The 24,755-nt window shown below is 44.3% G+C and overlaps 1 protein-coding gene across 5 annotated transcripts in view; it reads left to right on the top strand.

Moving 5' to 3' along the window:
• Positions 1-21,102, top strand: part of robo1 (roundabout, axon guidance receptor, homolog 1 (Drosophila)) — a 210,919-nt gene extending 189,817 nt beyond the window's left edge. The window contains exons 18-32 of one of the 5 annotated variants that reach the window (XM_068584091.1): positions 953-1,124; positions 3,128-3,328; positions 6,299-6,325; positions 7,877-7,919; positions 9,665-9,819; positions 11,761-12,147; positions 12,261-12,308; positions 12,917-13,033; positions 14,027-14,216; positions 14,463-14,693; positions 15,417-15,916; positions 16,017-16,178; positions 18,625-18,900; positions 18,998-19,191; positions 19,797-21,102. In XM_068584091.1, the coding sequence (XP_068440192.1) occupies positions 953-1,124; positions 3,128-3,328; positions 6,299-6,325; positions 7,877-7,919; positions 9,665-9,819; positions 11,761-12,147; positions 12,261-12,308; positions 12,917-13,033; positions 14,027-14,216; positions 14,463-14,693; positions 15,417-15,916; positions 16,017-16,178; positions 18,625-18,900; positions 18,998-19,191; positions 19,797-19,811 (2,718 nt within the window). In that variant the 3' untranslated portion in view covers positions 19,812-21,102. The remainder of the gene's footprint in view (positions 1-952; positions 1,125-3,127; positions 3,329-6,298; positions 6,326-7,876; positions 7,920-9,664; positions 9,820-11,760; positions 12,148-12,260; positions 12,309-12,916; positions 13,034-14,026; positions 14,217-14,462; positions 14,694-15,416; positions 15,917-16,016; positions 16,179-18,624; positions 18,901-18,997; positions 19,192-19,796) is intronic. The other 4 variants (XM_068584092.1, XM_068584096.1, XM_068584094.1 and 1 more) reach the window with 4 other exon arrangements.
• The last annotated feature ends 3,653 nt before the right edge of the window (positions 21,103-24,755 follow it).

Below are 24,755 nucleotides of genomic sequence, written 5' to 3' on the forward strand. Positions count from 1 at the left end.
GGAATGATAATGAGTTCCCTTTTCCTCCTTCTTAGTTGATAATGTATGCTCCCTTTGTAATGACCTCACTGTGGACAGGGCATCCACTCACACGTTATGCTGTGGCAGTCCTGTATTTTAATTGGAAAGCCTTTTTTGGCGTCACAGGAAATATAGGTTAGTGGCGGAAGGGGGGCGGGGATGCGGCAGAGCCGGTGAAAAAGTTAAGCCGCTGTTAATTTCCCAGGTAAATGTTTTCTGGTGATGGGGCTTTAGAGTAATTTCATGGTTTTTAAGTCCAGCTCGAGAGCGTTCCCCGCTCATTACCGGGCTCTGTTCCCTAGCGGCGCTTCCACTTACCGCAATTTTTAAGATACACAGAAAATGTCAGGGCTTTGTAGTTCCATCACGGAAGTGCAAACACACGCACACGTATAGTACATATAGTACAGACCCCGAGGAAGTGTGTATGTTAACCTGGTTAGCTGGTGGGAGGAGGTGTGGGGGTAAAGAAAGCAGACTGTCAGTTCTTCAGCATGTGGAGGTCTTCAGGCCTCATGCTGAGGCGAATGTATGCTTCTCTTTGTGGCCCTGGTTGGAGTCCGCCTGTGAGACCACTCTCCTTCCTGGGAGTGACAGCACTTAGCTTCTGCTGAAATTGGGTTATGGAGGTGATTACTGATCTCCATTTGTTTTCCATTGGCTTAAGGCTACACTGAGACGTGTTATGGCTACCTCAGCTAATACTGACCCTGTGTTGAGCCCGGCCTGTAGAACATAAAGCCATTTTGTAAAATGTTTTCCTACTTCAGAGATGTAACACAATACCCACAGCGCGCCGACATGTCGCAATGGCAGGACCGACCAATTAAGAGGACACAGATTGGTGGCAGCTAACAAACCGAATGTTGTCAAGAAACCATCACAGCGTTGCCTCCATCTCCACTTTCTCTCTGTGTCTTTGTTATTGCAGATTTGGTGCTTGGGGAATGAGAGCCGGTACCATATCAACCGTACAGTTGACGGCTCAGCCTCATCCGTGCTGATTCCCAGTCTGGCCCCAGGGATCCGCTACAGCGTGGAGGTAGCAGCCAGCACCGGGGCGGGTCCAGGGGTCAAGAGCGATATCACCTTCTTCCAGCTCGGTGGGTACAAACAACCTTTCGTTCTCTCTCACAGGAGGTCATCAGCTTATTTTTCTTTTTCTTTCAGTAGATACATTTTCTGGGTTTCAATGCGTTTGTCCTCCGGCAATTCTTTCACAGACAATGAAACCCAATCATCTGACAAATAATCATGGCATTAATCCAGTCCTGCTGAAATGACGAGCAGTTATTATGTAATTCCTTTCTTTGTCATGGACATGTCCAAGCCTCTGCCTGTCTTCCCTTTCTTTATCAGCAGCGATGCTTAAAAACAGCAATTGAAGTGATGACTGTTATTGAGACATCATCAAACTTGCCACGGATGAGTGTGATGAGTTTGAATGAAAGGAAACTTTTGCAGTTTTTAGAGCACACAAATGGCTTTTAGCTCCGCGAGCTGGCTGCTGTGTGATCAACGTGGTCACATTGCATTCCTGTGTGGCAGCTGTTGAGCTCGCGGCCCCGCCCTGCTTTGCTTTCCAGTCAAGGATGCAATGTTTCCAACCTTCAGCAACAGCAAAAATGAATCCTTCACTCCGGACTTGACATGTTATTAATGCTAAGAAACACAGGGCAGTCTGCAGTGGTGCTAGGTGTTGTAATTATATTATACATTTTTTTATTTCCTTCTCGAGTCGACGGACCGATAGTTTGAGATGTTTTGTCCGTTTCTAGTCCCCAAATCTATGAGTTGTTCTGCTCAGGAAAAAGACACATGAGTAGCAGGACAAGGCAGAAAAAGAGAGAACTCCATCTGGTTTTTAATGTGTGATCGAGTGGGTTGGGATGGGCACGAAGAAGCATCGGCTGTGACCGATACAATTCCTCTCCCTTGAAGAGTTCCTGTGGTGATTGTTGCCATGTTCCAACACTGGAGTGGAACAATGTGCCGCAGGGACCAGCGCTTCGCCCAAATGCATTTGTCACACTCTGAGCTTGTACGCGTCATCCCATGCAGCCTAGATACCTGTACAGTCCCTTGTGGGCTGCTTAGTCACATTGGCATGCTCCGTTCACTTGGCCAGACAGAGCCACAAATTGGGAAGACAGAGTGAGAAGAGAGGCAGCGGAATGGAGACACAGGCCGAGTGACTGAGACAAAGACAGACAGAGGGATGTGGAGGGGCAAAGGCAGGGAGCTGGTTTCGTTGGGGAAAGTGTTGTTGCCTCCGGCTTTCGGGAGTTGGTGGAGAAGAGTGGCTACAACATGAAAGGCTTGAGCAAAAGAGATGAAGACAAAGTAACACGAACATGAAGAAATCTCAGAATGGCGGGGGTTGGGGCAACCCGAAAGAAGTCTTTCATGTATCACGCATGAGGGAGAAGCACAGAGAGAATAGACAGATGAGAAAAACAGACCGAGAGCGAGTTGTTGTGAGCAGCCCGTTCAGACGGTGCCGCAACACTGTGCATTTCACAGCAGAAACAGCTTCAAGGCGTTCACACCTCGGCTACTCACAGATGTGTCCGAGTTAGCTAATTACGGTATTTGAGGATGATCTCATTGGATTTATTTATATGATTAGGAATCCACCGCTGCTCGCTGTTAGCGCTGCCTCTCCGTGGTTTCCTATCCGGCTCCATTGGGCTCGTGGCGCACAGGCTCTGTTTGAATGTCTTTGGTTGCTTTCGTCTGCTCACCTGCCATTGTTGACTGGGATTTGAGATGAAAGCCTTTTGAATAATAGAGCGAAACGACTCCAATTCCACAACCCGGCCTCATAGACACCCGCTGAGATGAACAATCACTTTTTTTTTGGAATGTTCATATGTATGTACTGTGCTATTTATTCCAAATATATGTTCTGTATTTCAGGCTTTTCCCAGTTTGTTTAAGCTGTAGGTTTTAAGCAACATTTCTTTCCTTCTTCTCTCTTGTTTTCACATTCCTAAATCTCCTCATTTCACTCGCGCTTTCCAATTTTATACCACCAAATGTACCTTTTTTTTCTTTCTATCCTCTCTAATCCCGCTTTGGCGTCTCCTCCATTCCCCGTCCTCAGATGCGTCTGGGCGAATGACAGAGACCGTGAACCAGGAGAACCCCCTGTCCCAGCAAATCTCAGATGTGGTCAAGCAGCCGGCCTTCATAGCAGGCATAGGAGCCGCTTGCTGGATCATCCTCATGGTCTTCAGCATCTGGTTGTACAGACACAGGAAGAAGAGGAATGGCCTCTCCAGCAGCTATGCAGGCATACGCAAGGGTCAGTACATGAATGCAACAGTACATGTTTTACACTATCAGGAATATCTACTTCAATTTCTGATTTGCAATGCTGATTGGGGCTGAAATAAGGTGTTCTTACTTATGCAATATGTATTAGTGTGGCGTTACTATTTAAAAACAATCTCCTGCATCTTCTGCATCCCAAATGCTGCCAACCTACCTCACATCCTGCCCGTCGCACAGAGAGATGTCTTTGTAGCGTGCCCCGGGTGAAGTCTAACTGAAAGTCCGACAGGGTGCCTTAGGATGTGATGTGAGCTCCCGCTGAGAGTGCTGCATGAAGACGCTTTTTATTTCTTTTCATACTTCTGTCACGCTGATTCTGCGAGGGTGTGTGAAGAGTGTTTTTGGTACAGCACATTTTGAAGTCCATCAACTCCGCTTTTAGCAACTCCCCTCTGACCGTGCTGGGAAAGAGAGAATGTCTTACCATAATAGCGCTTTATCAAGGACATGCTGACATTTGCACATGCTTGAAGTGCTCTCACTGTCCTGTTTGAGAGAGGGACCCTTAGACATGAAGGAGTTGAGCATTTAGCAACGCAGCTAATAGTGCTAACTCAACATATGTTTAGAAACATCCAATAATCCATACCCACGCTGCATCTCAACCTTCTAGAGGAGCCACAGTGTAGCCCAGTCGGTTTGTACCTGACTTGAGTCAAAGTGACGGGGCTCATGACATGATCAACCTTTGCCCGCAATAGTTAGAGTAGTTAGCCTTCGAGAGCTCTTAGCCTTTCTTTCCGAGTCTCATTTATGTGTGAGCTGGCTGAATGCGTGGCCTTGGGCCGTGCAGCTGCTGCCTGTGAGCGCTACCTGCGCCGTCTTCACTCCCCGGGCTCAGCTTTACTGCCGACTGCCGGGGTTAGAGGAGATCCGCCCTTCGACCTTTCTACGAACGCGGACAATGGACTGACGTAGCTGTTGCTAATCTGCTGCTGTTATACAGAAAACACAGTCTATACATGTTCTGAGTCCGCTGCTAAAAGTGGAAGTAAAAGACACTTCCCTAATAAACTCTGTGGTCTTTACACTTATACGCAATATAACTGTGGCTTTTCATATTTTGGCCGTGACCGAGGCCTAATAGGGAAAAATAATTAGAATACATGGTATATTTGTGAACATTTTTGAATGATAAAATAGCTATAGCTTTGTGATTCTGTTTAGGCCAGCAGAGAAGGCTCAGCAGGCCCTGACGGCTCACCACTGCTTGTATGATGTTGTTGTTTGGTCCCAGATTTAGTGAAGCTATGGGAAGAAATGTTGTGCAATCTGAAATGTCATCATCCAAGCCAATAGCCGGAGAGACAATACTAGTATTCTTTTAAGCAAAGTAAATTAAAAACGGGGTTATTCAGAGGCAACGTACTGATATAGAATCGTAACTTTGAAGGCGTTACGAGTGACAGTTTTGATCTGTGGCAAAGAAGACCAGAGGCTGATGCCCTCTGACTTTCTGTGATGTTATATGTTGATGTTAACTCACGTAAACTCACAAGGCTCTTCAGGGGCACAGTAGGCAGACGTGCCCCCCTGCTTCTTATTCTCCTCTTGCACCCAGACCACAAGAGGCCACGGTCTTTGTTGGAACTGGTTACTGAGAATGTTTTGAAAGGAATATAATTGCAACCACATGAAGCAACAATCTGCACTCGAGGTGAAATTGTCTGAATTGGGACTTGTGTGTGTGTGTGTGTGTGTGTGTGTGTGTGTGTGTGTGTGTGTGTGTGTGTGTGTGTGTGTGTGTGTGTGTGTGTGTGTGTGTGTGTGTGCATCTGCTCCAGTGTATGCTGTGTTGCCTCTATCAATAATACAATTTGCGAACTTTAAAAAGAAGATTTTTTCGTATTTCCTTTCCAATAATTATCATGTAAACTTTATGGTGCTCATGTGTTGACATATTGTGTTACACTTTGTATAATACCATGCTGCAGAAATCCTGAAAAACAATCTGCATCAGCAAAAAAAAAAAATATAGTAACCGAATTATGACTCAACAAAGAGTCATAAGTCAATAACAGCTCTGTCTAGTCTGGGATTGAGCCTCTGTGACATTCTCCGAATAGAACCCCAGTCTATATATTTCAATCACGTTTGCATTTCTCGCCGATGTTTTGAAGTGTTAGTCTGTCCCTTCTTCAATGGCATCCATCAAACAGAGAAAAGCCATCCAACTGCTCATATCTTTAGACTTGTTTGAGCACCAAGAGGAGAGATTCAAACATGATAGGATGCTAGTGGCATTTAGAGGACATTTGTTGGCACAGATACTGTACGAATGAATTGTTTGAGGAAAAGAAAATGTGACAGCAGCCGTGTCTCTCATCTCCGTTGTCTCATTCTGTAGGCTGAAGACAGACTGACATTTCTAAAATGTATATATTTTAGGCAGCGTACTGGATGTATACCAACATGCATGGTGCAATGTTGCATCAACTGCAATGCATACTTTAGCTTCTTTCACTTCTTCAAAGAGGGCAGAAACAAACAAAGTGCATTTTATAGAAGATACCCAAAGCCCAAACTCGCCACGATACAGAATCTAAATCTGCCTACTGTATGTTACTCTTTTGCACATGGGCCCCTTCCATGCCATAGTGTGAGTAATTGAGCTGTTTGGGTGATGATGTGAGTGTTAGAGATAGCAACAGATATCTCCCCAGTGTGTGACCCCTGCCCAGCAGGCCTCTGACAGTCTGAGCCGGGATTTGAACCAACAGCTGGTTCAACACTCACTTTCCCCCAGTTGGGGTCCAGTGATGTCTGCAGGGATCAAAGACTCGGGGCCAGCGAGTAGCGTGTGAACAAAGGCTAAAATACTTTTTGTGGATTTGTGTACCGTCAAAGAAAATATGTTGAAGTCTTTAAGAACGTACAACGGACAATGCTGATGCACAATAAATCAAAGATTTTCTTGTCTTTATTGTTTCTGTCCCCACAGTGCCATCCTTTACTTTCACACCAACAGGTAAGCACTTTTCTTACTTGATTTACGTTGTACACAAGATGAGATGTCTACTACAATTCCTTCACTGCACACTGCATATGTGAATCTCTGCTTTCAATGGCCCGGAGCAGCCGCAGTCCTCATGGACGAGCGCCGGTAACTGTAGAAAAAAAAAAAAAAAAAGCTAGGGATACCCGGTGTGCACCAAAAAAAAAAACCAAGTCAAACATGGCACAGTTTAGAGATCTACCTGCTCGAAACAAATGTTCCACCAAACGATTGGGTTGTGTCATAGCGCAACGCTTCATGAGAGGCAGGCCACACTGCTGAGAGGCTGTTAAAACTAGTGGTAACTTGATCAAAGGGCTGCTGGCAACTTCAGATGGGATTTAAGAGAATGACATACCACCAGCACTCCAACATACCAATTAGATAGGCAAGCGGTAGCAGAGCGAAGGAGGTTATCTTTGAATTGAAGTGACACAGTGTAAAACAGATAAAAGAGAAGCTCCCTGTGCCTCTCTCTCTCTCCCTCTCTCTCTCTCTGTCTGTCTCTCTCTCTCTCTCTCTCTCTCTCTGTGCCAGTTTGTATTTACCGACCACCTTTTCCTTCCACTCGTGGACTTTCATCCGTCTGAAGTTCTTGTTCCCCAGAGGTGTGTCAGGGCTGTTTGCAGTGCTTAGGGCAACGGCGAATGTGAAACAGTGAAAGGGACGAGAGGTAGTGCAGGTGAGAGCAGGAGGAGGCGAGTGAGAAAGAGAAAATATTGTACAGTTTGTGGTTACACTGTGCAGAGGTCATGTATAAACAGTAGCAGTGTTGTTTCTGACTGCCTCGAGGCTCGCAATCAGGAAGCATAATTGTAGTTGCAAGCTTTTTGATATGCTGGAAATCTTTCAGGTGAAACCCACTCCTTGCTTGTGTGGTTAGTTGTTTTTTTTCCTCTTCAAGAAGAAACACCTTGTGCTGGGAGCCAATGTAAAACCAGGACCTCACAATGCCTTATGCTATGATTTGAATCTAGAATGATATTGCGAAGCTTTGGTTTGCGTTTGAGAGCTAATCCAAGAACTTCTCTGCCCGCACGCGGAGGCCAAAGCCGCACTTCCTGTTTTGAAAATTAGAAAAGGAATCGACACAGCTAAGGCCCGGCCTCCTCCTCTTCCACCTCCTCTCCTCTCAGGGAAGAGATTGTAATTAAAGTTGGAAGTTTATCTCTCCTTAACACACCGGCAGCTTAGAGCTCCTTGAAAGAATTCAACTTTCAGCGAGCGCAGCTTCAAACACACTGAACCCGAGCCAGACAACCAAAGAGCTCTGCATCTCTGTTCTTCATAAGCCTCTTACATACCTTTCTCCTGTTCCTGTTGCTGTGTGTGTGGGTGTGGGTGTGACTCGCTGAAATGATGCCACACACGGACACAATAACGCACACTTAAAGTAGCATCCAACAGACTATTCAAAATCAAATTAATAATTGGATCTTTTGTTTGACAAAGGAAAATATGATGATGTGATGACTGGTAATCGTGGTAAAATCATGTTGAAAACTTGTTTTTCTCTCTTTTCAGTGGCATATCAGAGAGGAGGAGAAGGTGTAAGCAGCGCTGGAAGGTAAGAGCTTATTTATTGTTTCATACGATTTAAAATGAAAACCACATTTTGGGAAATTGATGATCACTGGCAAAAAACATACGGATGTTAAACCTGCTGAACAGATGAGTAGGGTCGGGCGAGTGTACTTGTTTTTAACGAACACTAGGGGGAGTGCTGTGACTTTCTTAAGCGGCAGAGAGCTGAGGAGGGGTAAGGAGGTGCATTAAATATGTTATGATAACAGGAACAAAGCCCCATGTAGTCTGCCAGGAGCCCATCCTCATCCGATATGGTGGAGAGCCACATCTAACCACAAGGCTGTGCCAAAGCGTCACCCTAGAACATGAATGCAGACACGTGCACATCCATAGCACAGTAACGGCACACCTCTTCATGTTGAGGAATGGTGCATTGTGCACAAACGCTGAAACTGTGCACACGGCGAACACTGCATCATCCTGCAAGCACTCATTTGGGTAACCACTCTGTGGCATTCGGCATGTTTGCATACAGTGGGGAAATAGTGATAATTTAGTATGCAAAAAGAGGAAATATGTATTCAGTTCTTGCCCTGTCTTTTCTGGGCGTACAGGATACACAGTATTGACTGTAAGTGTACATGAGTGTGCGTGTTGTTCATGTGTGAATACATATTTAGCTTGGAGCCATCACTAGTGAATCCATATTCATTATACCACCCAGTTTTATGATTAAATCCCATATGCAGCATGGCTGTGTCAGCTCTTGCACAAAGACAATGGCCATTCAATATCAACGTACAACTGCCGAAGTGATTGAAGAGCTATTGTGAGATTGTATTTGGCTGTGCAAGACAAATGTGTTCATTACCCAAAATGAATCCAAGAAATGAGTCATTTGAGAGGGAACGAGCAAGCGTAATTCAATGCTAATTCTGTGTAGGAATATGCAAACTGGAAGTAATACTGTGGACATTTGAATACTGAAACATTATATGGCCCTGGTGGAGTAGCTTGCGATCCCTTTGTGTGCTAGATTGATTCATTTCATGAGCAATTGAAGGGTATTTATTCTCAGCCCTTTTAACACTCAGTGGCTGGCCCGAGGTCGTGTTGTACAGTAGAATCCAGTTGAACAAGTGATCTTGTATTGTATTGGAAATAAAAGCTGAATAAATGGGCGCAAGCCATGGAGCAATAGAGACGGATGGCCAGGCAAAGACGTGAAGGACTAGTCTGCGTGAGTTTCTCTTCCGGTGCTCAGGTTTCCTTCTGATTAGCGAAGAAAAGTATTTTTTTTATTTTTTTTTTAATGATAGAGATGTTGTGTGACATCATATAATCTACCCAGGGAGCATTTGTGGTTCACTGGCTGTTCAGGATGCACATTTCGCAACATTGGGAGTGAATTTTATCTGACTGTCTAATCCAGGCAGTTCGCTAATGCTCGTGAGGGCTTAAAGAAAGTGTCATCGGCTATGTGCAAGTCAAGCACACACAATCTATTTAGCTGGGCTTTTTTCTAATGTGCTCCCGGGGTTCGTGTGTGTGTGTGTGTGTGTGTGTGTGTGTGTGTGTGTGTGTGTGTGTGTGTGTGGCCAAAAGGCAAAAAGTACTAAAGCTGGATGTTTCCTATTCTCAGCGGCTGGATAAATAAATTCCACATAATCTTCTCTTTCAAATCTTGTGCGACCGTGGGTGTTTCAGTTCATTCACATGAATGTTATTGTGGTGTTGGCTTAGTGTCTTGCTGTTGTGAACCATTTGGTCCCGTTTATTTTGCAGGCCTGGATTGCTAAACATCGGGGAATCTGCCACTCAGCCCTGGCTGGCGGACACGTGGCCCAACTCCTGCTCCAACCACAACGACTGCAGCATCAACTGCTGCACTGCCGGCAACGGCAACAGCGACAGCAACTTGGCGACGTACAGCCGCCCAGGTGTGTAGCACCGAGACTTACGTGGGAGACAACCAAAATAAACACTCCCTCAAACGCAATGATGCAGTCCTTGACAAAATAACTGTAGAGATAAGAACTGTCGGAGCTTGGGGGGAATCCACGGTGCAAAAAAGAAGCAAAATCTGATATCTGGGTTACGTCCCTGGAGAGCTGTTCTGTGTATCGCTCCTTTCTATAGGTTTCCACAAGAAAAAAAAAAAGACCTGAAGAAATATTAGGATTAAGAGAGGCAGTGTGCCTGTGTGTTTGATTTATCGGAGGTTAAAGTAGAGCTGTTTTAGGCAGGAAATAAAAGGAGCGTACTGAGAGGGGCTTATGGCTCTACTCTGTTGCTAATCGAATTGCTCTGCTGATTTCCATACTGTTGTTATAGCCAGTAATGTAATTTCCCCTAAGTGCTCAGTTATTTAAGAAATGTGCAGCGGGCGAAGAGGTCAAGGCTGGACTGCAGACGGTGGCCAGAAGCAGAGGAAGAGAAAATGATAGAGGGAGAAATGTGCACCTGGAAGACCAGATGGAATGTGGGAGAAAGGGGTTATGACGAATACCTATATGCTAAAACATACCCTGAAATGTGTGAGTGGAGGTGGAGAGCGAGAACGTAGGATACGTGGAGAGGAAATAAGGGAAAGCGACTTATGGAACACCACCAGGTGGCCTGTTAATATTCAGCATTATTGTCAAAAAAAGGAAGCAAATGTGGCCTTGAAATTGTTTACACATTACTGTATACAATATTGTACACACACACACACACACACACACACACACACACACACACACACACACACACACACACAGTGACCTTTTACATCAAAGAAGCAGAGTAAGACTTGCTGCCAAAAACGTCAGCTTGGATGACACAGGACTTGGTTATTTATTTTCTGCTGTGGCCCAAGTCTTAAACAACCCTTTCCTTGGAAACTTGGACTGTAATGAAATGCTTTATGTTCTAAATTATGCACTTTGGGACTATGCCTTTAAGGGCAGGCCATAATTCCTGTCCAGCTGTTCTGCCTAATATCCATCCAGCCATCCAATACCTTTCCCAATGAGGATTAATAATTCATGTTGTCGACTTTATAGCCATCAAGTTTAGTTTCTTCTTTGGTCTAATCGGCCGTCTGAGGTTGAAGCTTTCCACCCTCCCTTAACATGGTGTAAGGTGTTTAACTGGGAATAACAGGCTAAATAAAGGCAGCCCTCACTCTTCGCATGACGCCCCGCTGTATGACACTAAGGAGCTTGCCAGATGCATGCTTTGTGTGTGTGCCAAACTAAACTCTGTGAACATTAAGAGGATCACTGACTAGGTGACAGTGCAAAGAAATAGGAGTTAATGTCCCTTTATCTCAGCCATAGGGGCGCCTTCACACGTCCACCTTTGAAGTGTCGAACTGTTTCGTGCTGCTGAAATGTGAGGCGCGTGGCACAAGAGGCGTGCACCAATGGCCGTCCTTGGTATTTACCGCAAGGCTGGCTCTTAGATCTGCTGGAGGATTTGAATATTTTATGAGCCAGGGAAAATTGGATCTGTCTGTGGAGCTGTGCTTTTACTGCGTGCCTCATTCCAGGTCTTTGATACAGACATGTCTTTCTGTCCCTCTCAATGAGCAAAGATGCTCCCACCGTCAGATGGAAAATATCAGAGATGACACCCACAGTGAGTCATGGATGAGACTATGAGGAGGTGTACTACCACCTGTGTCAGTCAAATAAAACTGAGACTTTAAACGGAAATAAAAATGTCTGTTTAGAATCCCCCTTTCAAAAGCTTGCTTTCCTTTAGATAAACGCTTTGATCTCCACATTAAATCAGAAGATGCCCCTATTCCCAAACTTTTACTAAACTGACACACTGCTCCTTAGTTCATCCACTTTAGACGAGATTGACTAAATAACCTCCCCCATGTTCTCCAGCCGACTGCATCGCCAATTATAACAACCAGATGGAAAACAAGCAGACCAACCTCGTGGTACCAGAGTCAGGAGTCTATGGAGACGTCGACTTGTCCAACAAGATCAATGAGATGAAGACCTTCAACAGTCCAAACCTGAAAGACGGCCGCTTTGTGGGGCCGGGGGGCCAGCCGACACCGTACGCCACCACCCAGCTCATCCAGTCCTCCATCATGGGAAACAACGTTAACTCGGACAGAGGAACCGGAGGGAGTGGAGGAGGACTCCTAGGCGGAGGAGAGATGAATGAAAAACACAGCTGGAAGCCCACCTCAGTTCAGCAGCAGAAACAGGAAATGGCCTCCCAGCTACAGTACAACATTATGGAGCAAAACAAGCTGAACAAGGGTGAGTGTGTGGACTACTCAGCAGTCATGGTTAAAGAGGTCATCTCCAAGCCATGATCTTCCGCCACTTGATTTTCCCCCTCTGTCTTCTTCTCTCTCTTCCGGCTCTTCCAGCCTTACTGTGGAAACCTGGAGAAGAGTTCCATGCTCAACTTTTCCTCGGTTCTGTCTCTTGCTCCTTTTCAGTCAACATAAGCATCATCCCCTCTTTCTTTCTGGCTGTCTGTACGGCATTCATGTAACCCCTCATCATCCGCCATGCAATCATGTTCAATCTTTTCCACTAAATGTTGGCCAGGCTTGAATTGCTGTCCTCGTCTTGATATCCAGGTTGTCTTTTTGTGATGAAGGCAGGTGTGAGTGTCTATCTTTGGTGTCAGATTTCTAAAGGAAAGACAAAGATAGCTCTTGGATATTTAACCGCTTTGAACGAAGCTATCATTGCCTTGTTGTGCCTGCTGAAGGGAACCACACCTGGTGTGATAGCTTTGAGACTTTGGTGCAGTTGTGCATGTGTTCACCTACCTGAAAATGGCAACGCTCGAACTGCATGCTTCTCGTCGTGTGTAACATTGTAGACAGTGTGATGTATTTTCATGGTTTACCGCAGTTAACTTTTCCATTGTGAACTGGTTTTGTTTCTACCAATGAAATGCCATCCTTCATTTCCTTGTTCATGAACAGTGAATGCTTTGCTTGAACGTTTTTGAGTTTGCAGTGCGACTACCTGCGGGCGTACTAACTACACACTCCATTCTTCCCGCCTTCAGACCGCTACAGAGGAGGCGACGTCCCAATGCCAGCCACCATCCCCTACAACCAGACCCACGACAGCCACACTGGAGGCTCCTACAACAGCTCCGACCGAGGCAGCAGTAGTACCTCCGGTAAGAAAGTTATGCCATAAATGAAAAAGCAGAACAACTTTCGGATGAAATAATATTACTTTTAATCACGTTTTTGATGACATCATCAATACAGTATGTTATTTCTTTTCTTTTTTGTTTTGTGGTTAATAATTTGCTCTTTTGAATTTAACCGCCACATTTTCCCAGTTTATTGTGATTCTGAACCATATAAGCACACACAATCCTCAGCTCTATGTCAAACTCACAGTGTTGCTCAAAAGCAATACGTCACTTTGGGATGCTAATAACGCATGCTTAAAAATGTTCATTTGATTAAGTTCCATGTTGTACCTTTTTGTTTTCTTTGTGCAACGTCCTCCGAGGCCTGTTTAAAGCAAATTTGATTTTTTTTTTGTATTTATTCTGTTTGGATTTTTCTTTTAATTGGCTCTACTTTATTTCCAAGCAATAAATTAGGAGCAACCTAATTTCATCAGAGCCTCAATGTCTGTCTGCAGACAAGGACAAATGATAACACATTGCAGACGGCATGCAACGCTGCCACCTTAATGCCATGTATCCATTCTGATATTGCATTTGAAGTTCAAGCCATTAAGGAGAAGCCTTTAGTGCTCGCTGCACCTCACAGCTCATTGGTTCACGATTCTAATAGTTTGGTATTAATTGGGCCCCTTCTACCTACCTTCCCTTTTGGTGCTCACTAATACTGTTGCTGGGAAATGGCTATGTTTTATAGTATTTCCCATCATTTAATAGCTGAGAGGTATGTGTGCACACTTGCATAAAAGTGGAGGGTTGCATTAGCCTTTGCACTCTTGCGTGTAAAATGATCTTTTCTTTGTTAGCCAGTCTTGTTGATGTGTTTCATCTGCTGTCAATTCCTTGCTCATTACCTTGCGATTTCTTCAACATTAATAATGTATGTGCTTTTCAGAGACAGAGTGAATATTAGGTATGTGTGTCTGCAGGTGTCTTGCCACTGACAATGCTTTTATTTTCATTTTCGAGCAGGGAGTCAGGGTCAGAAGAAAGGAGTGCGCACCCCCAAACTACCCAAACAGAGCACAATGAATTGGGCTGACCTTTTGCCCCCTCCCCCTGCAAACCCACCTCCAAGTCGAAGCACAGAGGAGTACGCCCTGTCGATGGAAGAAAGGTGGGACAAGTCTCCACAGACACAAAGACACAGACAAGCTGACAGGCATGCACACATTGTATTTGAATACAAGTACATTCTTCTTGCCTTTTCTGCTATTTCTCGCCTCCATTGGAAGCATTTGCCCCAAGGCTTTCCTATCTATTAGTGCTTGGCTCATGTCAAACCTTGATAGAAGGGTGCCATGAATATTCAGTTTATATTTTCCTGGCTTCAGTATATGAAAACATTCTTCTTCTGTTTTTGTGAGTGATGTGACGGTAACGAGCCTTGTTTCCCCTCCGTTGGCAGCTGTGAACCAGACATGCAGTGCCCCATGCCCCCCTCTCACATGTACCTGCAGCCTGATGAGCTGGAGGAGGAAGAGGAGATGGAGAGGGGCCCCACTCCTCCTATTCGGGGGGCAGCCTCTTCCCCTGCAGCTGTATCTTACAGTCACCAGTCTACAGCCACACTCACCCCCTCACCTCAGGAGGAGATGCAGCCAATGCTCCAGGACACACTTGACAGCCATGAACGCAGGTACAGCTGCATGTCTACTAGCGACAAGTAGCGGAGTGGCTAGCCTGTGTAAAGGTGTTCAGGGAATAAATCACTTCTTTGAAGCCTCATAGAGAATCACAATCTCACAAGTATTTGAAATTCACCACAGTTTTCCATGTTTTAGCCCATTAATTCCAAAAGCCTGTATTGCACAAAGCTCTTGGCAATTTTTCAAAAGCATATCTTAGGTTTTTAGATTGATTTCTTACCTTCTTGGGAGCCATTTGTTTCAGCTCGTTGCAGTCCAGTATATAAATCCACTTGCAGTGATTTGAAAGTTGTTTGAAATAATAGACATCACAGTCTAAATGTTAACATTTGTCAATGTAATGTTTTTTTGTGGTAAACCAGCTGTGAGCAGGAATTCATCCTTGTTAATGCTCAAAGAAATGAAGACATCATAAATTCAGGATTAAACGACCAAACAGAAACCAATTTAATATCAGAATTTACATAATCGTCGGCATATATGGGTTTTTTTTGTGCTTGTTATCTGGTTCTGAAAAAGGACAATTTTGCCACAAACTCTTAAATAGTGTTTATTCTGCTTAGGTGTATCTCAGAAAATAATTAGAATGAATTTAAATGACCTGTGATTTGCAGTTTGTCCCATGATATTTGGCAGGTATATTTAACTTTATGTACATCATTTGTCCAAAACATGACGTGTTTCTGATCCTGCGTATTTCTTACCTGTTGCAGGCGCCACACTGTGAGCCCCCCCGCCCCTACAAGGCCCCTCTCGCCTTCACACACATATGGGTACATCACCAGCCCACTGGCCTTGGACACTGATGGAATGGAGGAGGAGGATATATTAGAGGAAGAGGAGGAGGAGGAGGACGATGAGACAGATGCAGAGGTGGCCAAGATGCACTACCACCACACCCACCCCCACACACACCCGCACCATCCCCAGATGCACCCTCGACGGTTGCTGCTACGAGGGCTTGAACAGACGCCTGCGTCCAGCATGGGCGACCTGGAAAGCTCGGTGACCGGCTCCATGATCAACGGATGGGGTTCCGCTTCTGAAGAGGATAATGTCTCTTCAGGGAGGTCCAGCGCCGTCAGCTCATCAGACGGATCCTTCTTCACTGACGCTGACTTTGCTCAAGCGGTCGCTGCAGCTGCAGAGTATTCAGGCGTCCGGGTGGCCAAATATCCCAACACACTGGGCCACGAAGTTGGAGGAGCTTCCGGTAGGTTTGATAGAGTCGCAACATCCACAAGGAGCATCACTGCGAGCGACGCTGAGAATGGTGAAGCCAACTAAACTATTCCTTTTGTTGCTTTTCTCAGCACGAAAATACCAAATAAACCCGGTAGGCCACCGTCCTGGAAGCCCGGTGTCCTCAGACGGTAACATGAGTATGGCAGCTGTACACAGGAGGCCTCCTAAGAAGCAGAAACAGCATCCTGCAGTTCATCCAGGGAACCAGCGGCGTGAACCCTACAATGAAGGTACACATGAATAAATTGCAGTATTAAAAAAAAAAAAATCAAAAGGAAGACATCCTGCAAACTCATGCAATAGCTTAGATCTGTGCATGTTGTGATAGATTCTGATCCACATAATGACTATGAAGTGATCAATATCACTCCTATTCATTATCATTATTATTATTATATAAAGGCCAGAGTTGTTATCATCTTCTCTTATGTGTTTATGCACATGCAAACATGGCATTAGTCGTAATCTGTGCAGTGCTGGACAGATCGGGTGAGTAGTGGGCTGGAGGCCAGGGCCATGGTGGAGGGGGAGTGGAGGGGGAGCGGTGGGGTTGTCTCAGGGGAGCTCTACCCAGCTTGGCTCTGCTGACACTGTGATGTCTCTCCACTCGAGCCACTAATGAAATTGATCCAGGTGCTGTGGCTCATACCAAAGTGCCGCCTTTCCCTCGGTCCGAGTCGAACATAAACTAAACGGGGGCTAAATACCGGAGCAGCTGTACACGGAAGGAAAAGCTTTAACCTTGTTAAGCAAAACAGCAAATTGACTTTTTTACAGCACCCATCCTACCAGTGGAAAAAAAACAACCTTTTTTTTTTTTTTTGCCTGTTTCCGCTTAGCTTTGATGGTTGTGGAAATATATAGATTCATTTATTTACCTGCACACGCTCACTCTGCTTCGTGCAGTATGTGCTGTCCCAGAGCTGGCTCTCCTCTTAGTGTCAGGTGTCCTTGAGTGTAGGAAGCACTTGACAGGGAGATTTAATATCCAACTCAGTGGGAGCCAGACCAGCTATATAACCGCAGAAAATCCAACCCCCCCTCCCCTCCTCCCAAACCTCCGCCTCCTGCCATCATCCTTATATCCTGGCTTCTTCCCCATTCGCTGCCCCTCCCTTTGGAGTGATCTCTCCATCCCTTTACACTCGCTCGTCTTCTCCCGAGCTCGCCTCTCCTCCGTCTTTGTTTGAGCAGTAAGGGGGCGGACTGACGGCTCTGCAGCTCTGTCTGTCCATCAGTTCTCCTGCTGATTGCATTTGATCTGAATGGATTGTTTTTCATTTGGAGGTTATCCCCCACCCCCCCAACCCCAACGTGCTGTGGTCTGGAAGACTGGTGCTGTGGTGAAGGAATGGGATTTCATTTAGTTGAAAGGAGGACAGTAGAGAAATATAACCCTGACATTGTTGTAATACACACACTACGTGTGTTTCTATAATTTGTTTTCAGCAGTCTCCCTTACCTTATACCCCTCTCTTACCTACTCATTTCACTCTCGTTTGCACAGTGGATGCGGATGCTCTCAAGTCATATTCCCCTCATGATTCATATTGAATTTGACTCTAATGCCTTTGTCTACCTCCCCCCCTGTGCTTAACCCTTTCCTGTCTCGTTGGATCTGTCTCACTCTTGTCTGCTTAATTAACCACCAGGCGCTCCAATACACTCTCCTTGGCAAACCCAGAGACACTTTTCAGACCCGAGTCCCGTCCTCGCGGATATTCACGCATAAATCGAACAGGCGCTGTGCTCCTCTCTGGTAGCGAGGCATATCGCTCGGACTGTGGCATTGATTGGACTGAGGCATGACTCAGGAGGAAAGAGAGATATTAAAAAAAACTGCAGACGCCTCTCTGCTGTATGATATTAACTGTCACTCTTTAGTATTCAAGAGGAGTGGATGAAGGAAGAGTGTGTCGAAGCTGCCTGATTGTACTAACGAGACACAGCAAAGACATCACCTGCTCCGTGAGCCTTTCTTGTGCAAAAAAAAAATAAAAAAGCTTCTCAACAAAGTCCAGTGTTGCACACATCTTAAAAGTCTAAGGCTGCTTGTCGAAATGCAAGGAAGGTGTAAGAGTTGTCACCGGATACGTTCATTAGCTTTCCAATCCCGTGTGGATTATGAGTGCGGTTGCTGACAAAACCGACCTTCAGGTCGGAAGCTGATGAGAAGATGAAAAGCCATCGATTACAGGCAGACATGGCTTTTCTCTCTCTGCGTTTTGTTTAGCTGGCGGTGTGATGTGTGAGGCCAGGCGGCCCACTGCCCAGCCTCGTATGAATAATGGCTCAAGGACAAGCAGCATTGATTCATTGACAGGCGAGGTGGAGCCGGCCAGAGAGCCAGCTGCTGACAGTCACGCTCACCTCTTCCTCCTCTTTCGCCTCTCACCCAGATCTCATAGCTCCCGATCTAGATTCGGCCTCTCTAATGTCAGCTGTTCTGTTTACTGCCTGTACAGAGGAGTTTCAGTTCGGCGTAGCTCTGTGTACAGCTCTGAGTGCACTGTATGTACACACACGGCAGCTGTGTTTGTGTATCACCTTGCAGGTCTGAGACATCTGAGTGAAAGATGATACACACTAAAGTTAAAAAACTCATTTGTGTCAACCAAAACCCTTTTTTTTTAATGTTTGTGGTTAATGTTCTTTCTTCCTTTGTTTATCCTTTAGATCTCCCACCTCCGCCCATCCCACCTCCAGCGGGGCTAAAGTCGCCTACACACCCCTCCAAGGCCGTCCTGGAGGGCCGGGGGGTGATTTCCCCCAAAGCCGGAGAGGGTCGAGACAAGAGAGGAGGAACGGGGGGATATCGGCCCAGAGAGGGCTCGGACCCCAGAAACAGCTCATCTGAACGCAAAGACGCTCAAGAGAGACAAAAGACTGCTCATGGAGGGAAAGGGAATAAACATGAGGGTAGCACCGCCAACAAGGCACGGCAACACCCAGGTACAACGACAACATGGATGTGACGGTTTCCCTCACTGCAATGTGCAGTGGTTTGAAGAAAAAAAAAAGTCCTCTTACAACTGTTTTTTGTCCTTAGGTTCAGAGGACATTCTGCCCTACAGCCGACCACAGTTCCCCACAGTCAACAGCCCCCGGGACCCGAGCTCTTCTAGCTCCATGTCCTCGAGGGGCTCAGGGGGTCGGCGAAGAGGAGAAGGAGGCCACAGGAACCCTGCAGACATGGGCCTTAGCACCACGGGGGCCTTCCAACCAGGAGATGAAGAGCTTGAGGTAAACATGTCAAAGTATCTTAGGTGATTCAAATGTCATTCAAATGCATTGTATAGTTTGAGATCAAGAGATCACAGTCACAGTTTAGTCAGTGATACAAATCATCAAAAAGTCATGATAGAATAGATCTTAAACATGTCATAAAAGTCATAGTATGGTACGTCATGACAACGTTATAGTGTAGTGTGTCGTAACAATTTCATAGTATTGTGTGTCATAAACGTTTTAAACTAATGATGGAAAAGTTATGGTATTGTAACTGAGACATACATGTCACAAAATCAGTTATAATATAGTTTGTTCATAGAAATGTCAAAAATGTTCTAGTATTGGTTGTCCCCAAAAAGTCCTCCTATTATAAGACAAAAAAAGGTTCTTTAATCGATACTTAAAGTCACAGCATGATATTTTATATTGTAAAAAGAATCTGTTGTCCAACTATGTGATCTAATACTTAATGTCTCTAAATGACCCAAAACCAGTCTCACATTTCTATTTTGCAATTTCTTGTTACATACTGGCTCACATGTACATATACAGAGATATATTTGCAATACGCTTATGTCTGACAATATCATAACAAAAATGTTTTATTTTTCACATAGATGGTAGAAAGCTGAAGAACAGAGGAGGGAAAAAAGGAACTGTCCTGACTTTTCGAAGAGTGGAGCACCATTGTTTCTCTTACAATTTTAAATATCTCAGTATTTCACCATCATGTTGGCTGCCATTATGCTGTACATCAGTAGTGTTTCTTTTCATCTGGAAAACAGACCAATGTTTTTTGTTTTTTTCTACCTTATCATTTTCTATGTCCATTTAAAAAAAAGGAAAGGGTGTCTGAAGATAAAGAGTGCATTCAAAACAAAAAAACGCAGTGGTATATTTACGTTTAATTCCAATGCAATATGGAGTCGAATCTCACTCCAGACATTGACGTGACTCTGCTTGCCTCGACAAGAACTTTGGAGAGCCCATACAGTCGGTTGTTACTGTAGTGAATAGCTGCAAGCAGAGAGGGGTGGACTGTCTGTAAATATACGTGTATACATGATGTCCTCTTGTTTTACCCACTGTGGTACCTCAAATTTCTCTTCCTTTTTTTATTTTGTGAATTCTAATTTTATTATGCCAGTAAATATAATTATTATTTTATCATTTCCATCCATGTTGTAAATTGCTATATTATTTAGCTGCCCCAAGAAAGTGCCACTTTGGGATTTTTTTTCTTTTCTTTTCTTTTGTATTTTGTAATGCACTGTTATGTTTCGTGTTGATGTCAATGTTTGTTATTTGTTTTACTTTGGTTTTAAAAGCACAATCACTAAACTTTATTTTAAACCATTCTATCTATTAACCTTTTTGTCTTACTGGAGGAAAACAGGTATGACAAAAGAGTCTAGTTAATCCTGATGATAATGATGATGATGATGATGATGATGATGATGTAGGTAAAGGTTGCTGTTTACGAAGGCCGGGCTTGAAAGGAGACTCCTTGCGTTGTGATTGTCTCCCTCTCCAGTTCTGACGCTAGCTCAAGTGTTGAAAGACAGTTAATGTGAGTCATAGCTGCAATGTATATATCTTTTCGCATTGACCATAAACTCAGCTATTGCACATTAATCCAAATGGTTATGTTGTCTACTAATGCACTTAAACACATGTCAAATACAGGAAATAAGAGTCACTTTGGGAATCTGGAGAGGTTGTAATTGGACAAGAAGAGTCTCTTTTCTTGATAAGGCAGTGGTGAGGGACCCCTGTTTTTTAGGAGGAAGGGTGCTGTTGTTTATTCATAGGACATCTGCAAGCATTTGTTTCGTAAAGCAAAAAAGTAAAAAGAAGTAATAAAAAAAAGATGAATAAAAAATTCAAACTAAACATGTTCCTTTGGTATTGGTTCAAGCTGTCTCTGTGTCTTCACGTTAACAACAGCCCGTCAACAAAGAAGAACAGCAAAGAAGTTTTGCAAATTCATAGGTTGTCGGGCGTTGGCGAGGCTCTACGACAATGTTAGCGCAACTGTAATGTTCAACCAATACATAGATATGTGGATTTATATTGAGCGTTTAGCATTCATTTATCACGTGCACACGACCACACTGGGGATATCTCACCTCTGATGCTTGTTCCTAACGAATCAAGGATAATATCTAAAGTTTAAATATTATCCTTGATTCGTTAGGAACAAGCAGAGAAGAGTTTAGATTCTAAACTCTTCCCAAAAAAAAGGAAATACCAAGTTATGTATGGGGAAGAACATTTATACATGCATATCTAGCCCTTTGGCATTAAAGGAGAACCATTCCAAATTTAACAGACCTCAGATTTTAAGGAGAAAGGGTGTTGTTTAGGAACTCTACAAACAAGTGTGTCTGTGGTGGCACTTTAAAAATGAACAAAGACCAATGTGGTCCTTTTGCACTGCATTGCATGAATATTACTGTCTGGCAATAGATACGCAATAAAGTTTAGATACAGATATTCATAGATATTTTGACCCTTGGCAGGTGTCCTTAAACACAAGTATCTTGTCAGTAATTTCATGACCTCAGGTCCAGAGTGTCTCTTTCTGCCTGTGGAAGCCAAAGGCTGAACGTCACAGCTCGCTTGACTTCACTTCTGACAGGATGAAAGGAAAGGCTGGATTTTGCTGGAGGCAGAACGATGGATAGGCCGAGTATAAGACAGTATGTATTCGTAAGTAAAAAAGGTTTAAACCTGCAAACACCCCGCCCCACACCTTTCAGATTCCATGCTAAGTTTGGGACCTTCACTTATTCCATGGGCTCCATATGACCCCAAAAATAGTCGGTTTTTCAAGGATTTTGAAAGAAGTGGAGTCACTAAACAAAGTACTGAGACATCACAGGTACAGTGAAAAGGTACGCGGGACAAACTTACTCCAAACTTACTTTTTGGTTTGTAACATTCAAGTCTTCTCAGGTTAGTAAGTGTAATCCTTTCTAAGAGGTCTGAGGCTCCACAGCTTCTGCCCCTGCACAACCTTTCGTGCATCCGTCCATTTTCAGCCGCTTATCCGGGGTCGGGTCGTGATGGCAGCACACCCAGCAGACTGACCCAGGCTTCCCACTCACCCGCAACATTTTCCAGCTCATTCTGGGGCATACCGAGGCGTTCCCAGGCCAGCCGGGAGATATAATCCCTCCAGCGTGTCCTGGGTCTTCCCCGGGGCCTCTTCCCAGTTGGACGTGCCTGGAAAACCTCTAATGGGAGGCGTCCAAGAGGCATCCGGATTAGATGCCCGGACCACCTCAGCTGACTCCCTTCGATATGGAAGAGTAGCGGCTCCTGTTTTTTTTCTCACATATCTGGTGTTGTTCCACCTTGTAATGCTTTGAAATCAGCTGCTGATGTCTGTGCTCAGCATCCATAAGAAGGAGGTAGTTTGCTTTTCCTGTTGAGACAGAGTCTGAGTTATTTTTTATGGAACCTGCATTTGCATATGACAAGCTGTTCGGATAATGTTTCAGCATCCAGGAGATCTGTTACAAGTTTGTGATGCGCCAAAGGTTACCCTTTTGCAGTCAGAAACAGTTTTTAGTTTTTCTTACAATATCTGGAAACACTTTTGGTGTCAGTGTGTCACTTCTTTAGCTAACCTAAGCAAAGCACTCATCTTAAACAAAGGAGAACAGTTTCAGGGTGAAGTACAGTTCATCATTACATCGTAATGTTTTACATTTCCAACAGCACGGCATGATATAAACTATTCAATAAGGCAGGGGAATAGACAGTTTTCTGTTCTAACAGAATGATTGACAGGGTGTGGTAAAAGCAATATAAGGTTCTGAGAGCCTGCCGAGTCTCTAGATGCCATAGTGTCTCTTTCTGCAACTACAATAGCAGATAAGCAGCTCTGTTGCAAGTTGTGACAAGAAATCTGGTATTGGTCCGAGTTGGGTACCATGCTGTTACAGTAACACTGATGATATTTCAATATTTAGTGTTTGATTTCATCACAGTCTATGTAAATAGGTTGGTCATGTGAGGTCTGTGTGTTTTGTAGGGAGTTTTTTTAATACTTTGTTCGTTTCGCACATTTCTTTTCACGTCTTTGTTAATTTATTTGTGACATTCTCTCTTAATAATAAAATTTGCAACAACAGATCCCGTCACTGGATTCCTTTTTCTTCTAATAATGTGCTGGAGATGGATTTTCAAGTTGTTGGATGCAAATACAATTAAAGGATGGTGATTTTTTTTTTTTTAACTCCACAACGTTCTGGAGTGGTTGGAGATTTTTTAGATCGCACAAATATTTGACGGTTCAGCTTCCCTTCTCTCATACCAGTACTCGCCTAATCAGTTCATTCAGTGCACCTGTTTGTCACACCCATCTCCTCAGCTTATTCTGTACACCTGTTGGTCTCACCTCAGCAGCTCAGTAGCTCTCACCTGCACACCCAGCTGCACTCACTCCCTTCTGCATTACCTCGTCAGCTCATGCTGTGCACCTGTTGGTCACACCCACCTCGTTAGCTCTATCACGCTCACCTGTCCACTCTGCTGCACTTGCTTCAGTATTTAAGCCCTAGCGTCTCACACACACTCACTGCCTGATTCTTCTCTGTGTTACGTCAGACCATCCAGCACTTTTTCCCTTGACCTGGTTGCCGCTCGCCTCTTTTCCCGGTACGACCCTGCCTGTTTGGACTTCTCCCGCTTTCCTTTTCCCTGATAACCGCCATACATAATATTCTGTCTGCCTGAGATTCCTGCCTTCTTCCCCATGTGTTGCATGTGGTGTGTTCTGCCTGACTGAAGCCTTGTCCTCCGCTCATTATACCGTCTCCGTTGTGTTGAATCTGGGCCCTTACCACCTGAATTGGAAACAATTCTACACACAATGGCGCCCTCATTCACAGGCTTGCAGTGACAAACAATTTTGTTTTTTGAAAGGCTTAACGACAACAAATATTCAGGCAGATTATTTCGTTAGATAAAAACATGTTGTGAATTGTCTCTTAATGAAATTTGACGGTTATACTTTACAATGATCTTTTGGAAAACTAAGGAGCACAACTGAATTATAATTATACTAATAATATGTCTTATTCATTATCTCCAACTGTGCATAAATAACCGGTTCAAACAAAACCTGCACTGCATGAACATTTTTAATTTAAAACTGGATTAGAATTCACCTTTATTTTTTTGGGAACTTTTAATTTTGTGTTTTCAACACATCTGAGTCATCCTTGACATCCATCCAAACAAATAGCAAATATTGAAAACTGTAGCATTTAGTACCAGTAGTCTAAATGAGAGTATAAACTCTAACCCTTACATACCTGAACATCCACACTAACAGAAGCCCATACGCATACACAACCATCCACACACATACCTGCACAGCATAGTATGCACCCTCCTACATGTACACACTTCCATGTACACACTCCACCAGGAGGGCTCAACGAGGACGGAGAGGAGAACCGAACAGCCCAACCAAGTACAATTAAATGATAAATGCAGTAAAGACACAAAATGAAGTAAATAACCAAAGAAGAAAAATAAAGTTTAAAAAAAAAAATGACATT

This window comes from Clinocottus analis, unplaced genomic scaffold, assembly GCF_023055335.1.
Source record: "Clinocottus analis isolate CAN_PGR_092001 unplaced genomic scaffold, fCliAna1.0.p SCAF_2, whole genome shotgun sequence".
Classification (NCBI taxonomy): Eukaryota; Metazoa; Chordata; class Actinopteri; order Perciformes; family Cottidae; genus Clinocottus; species Clinocottus analis.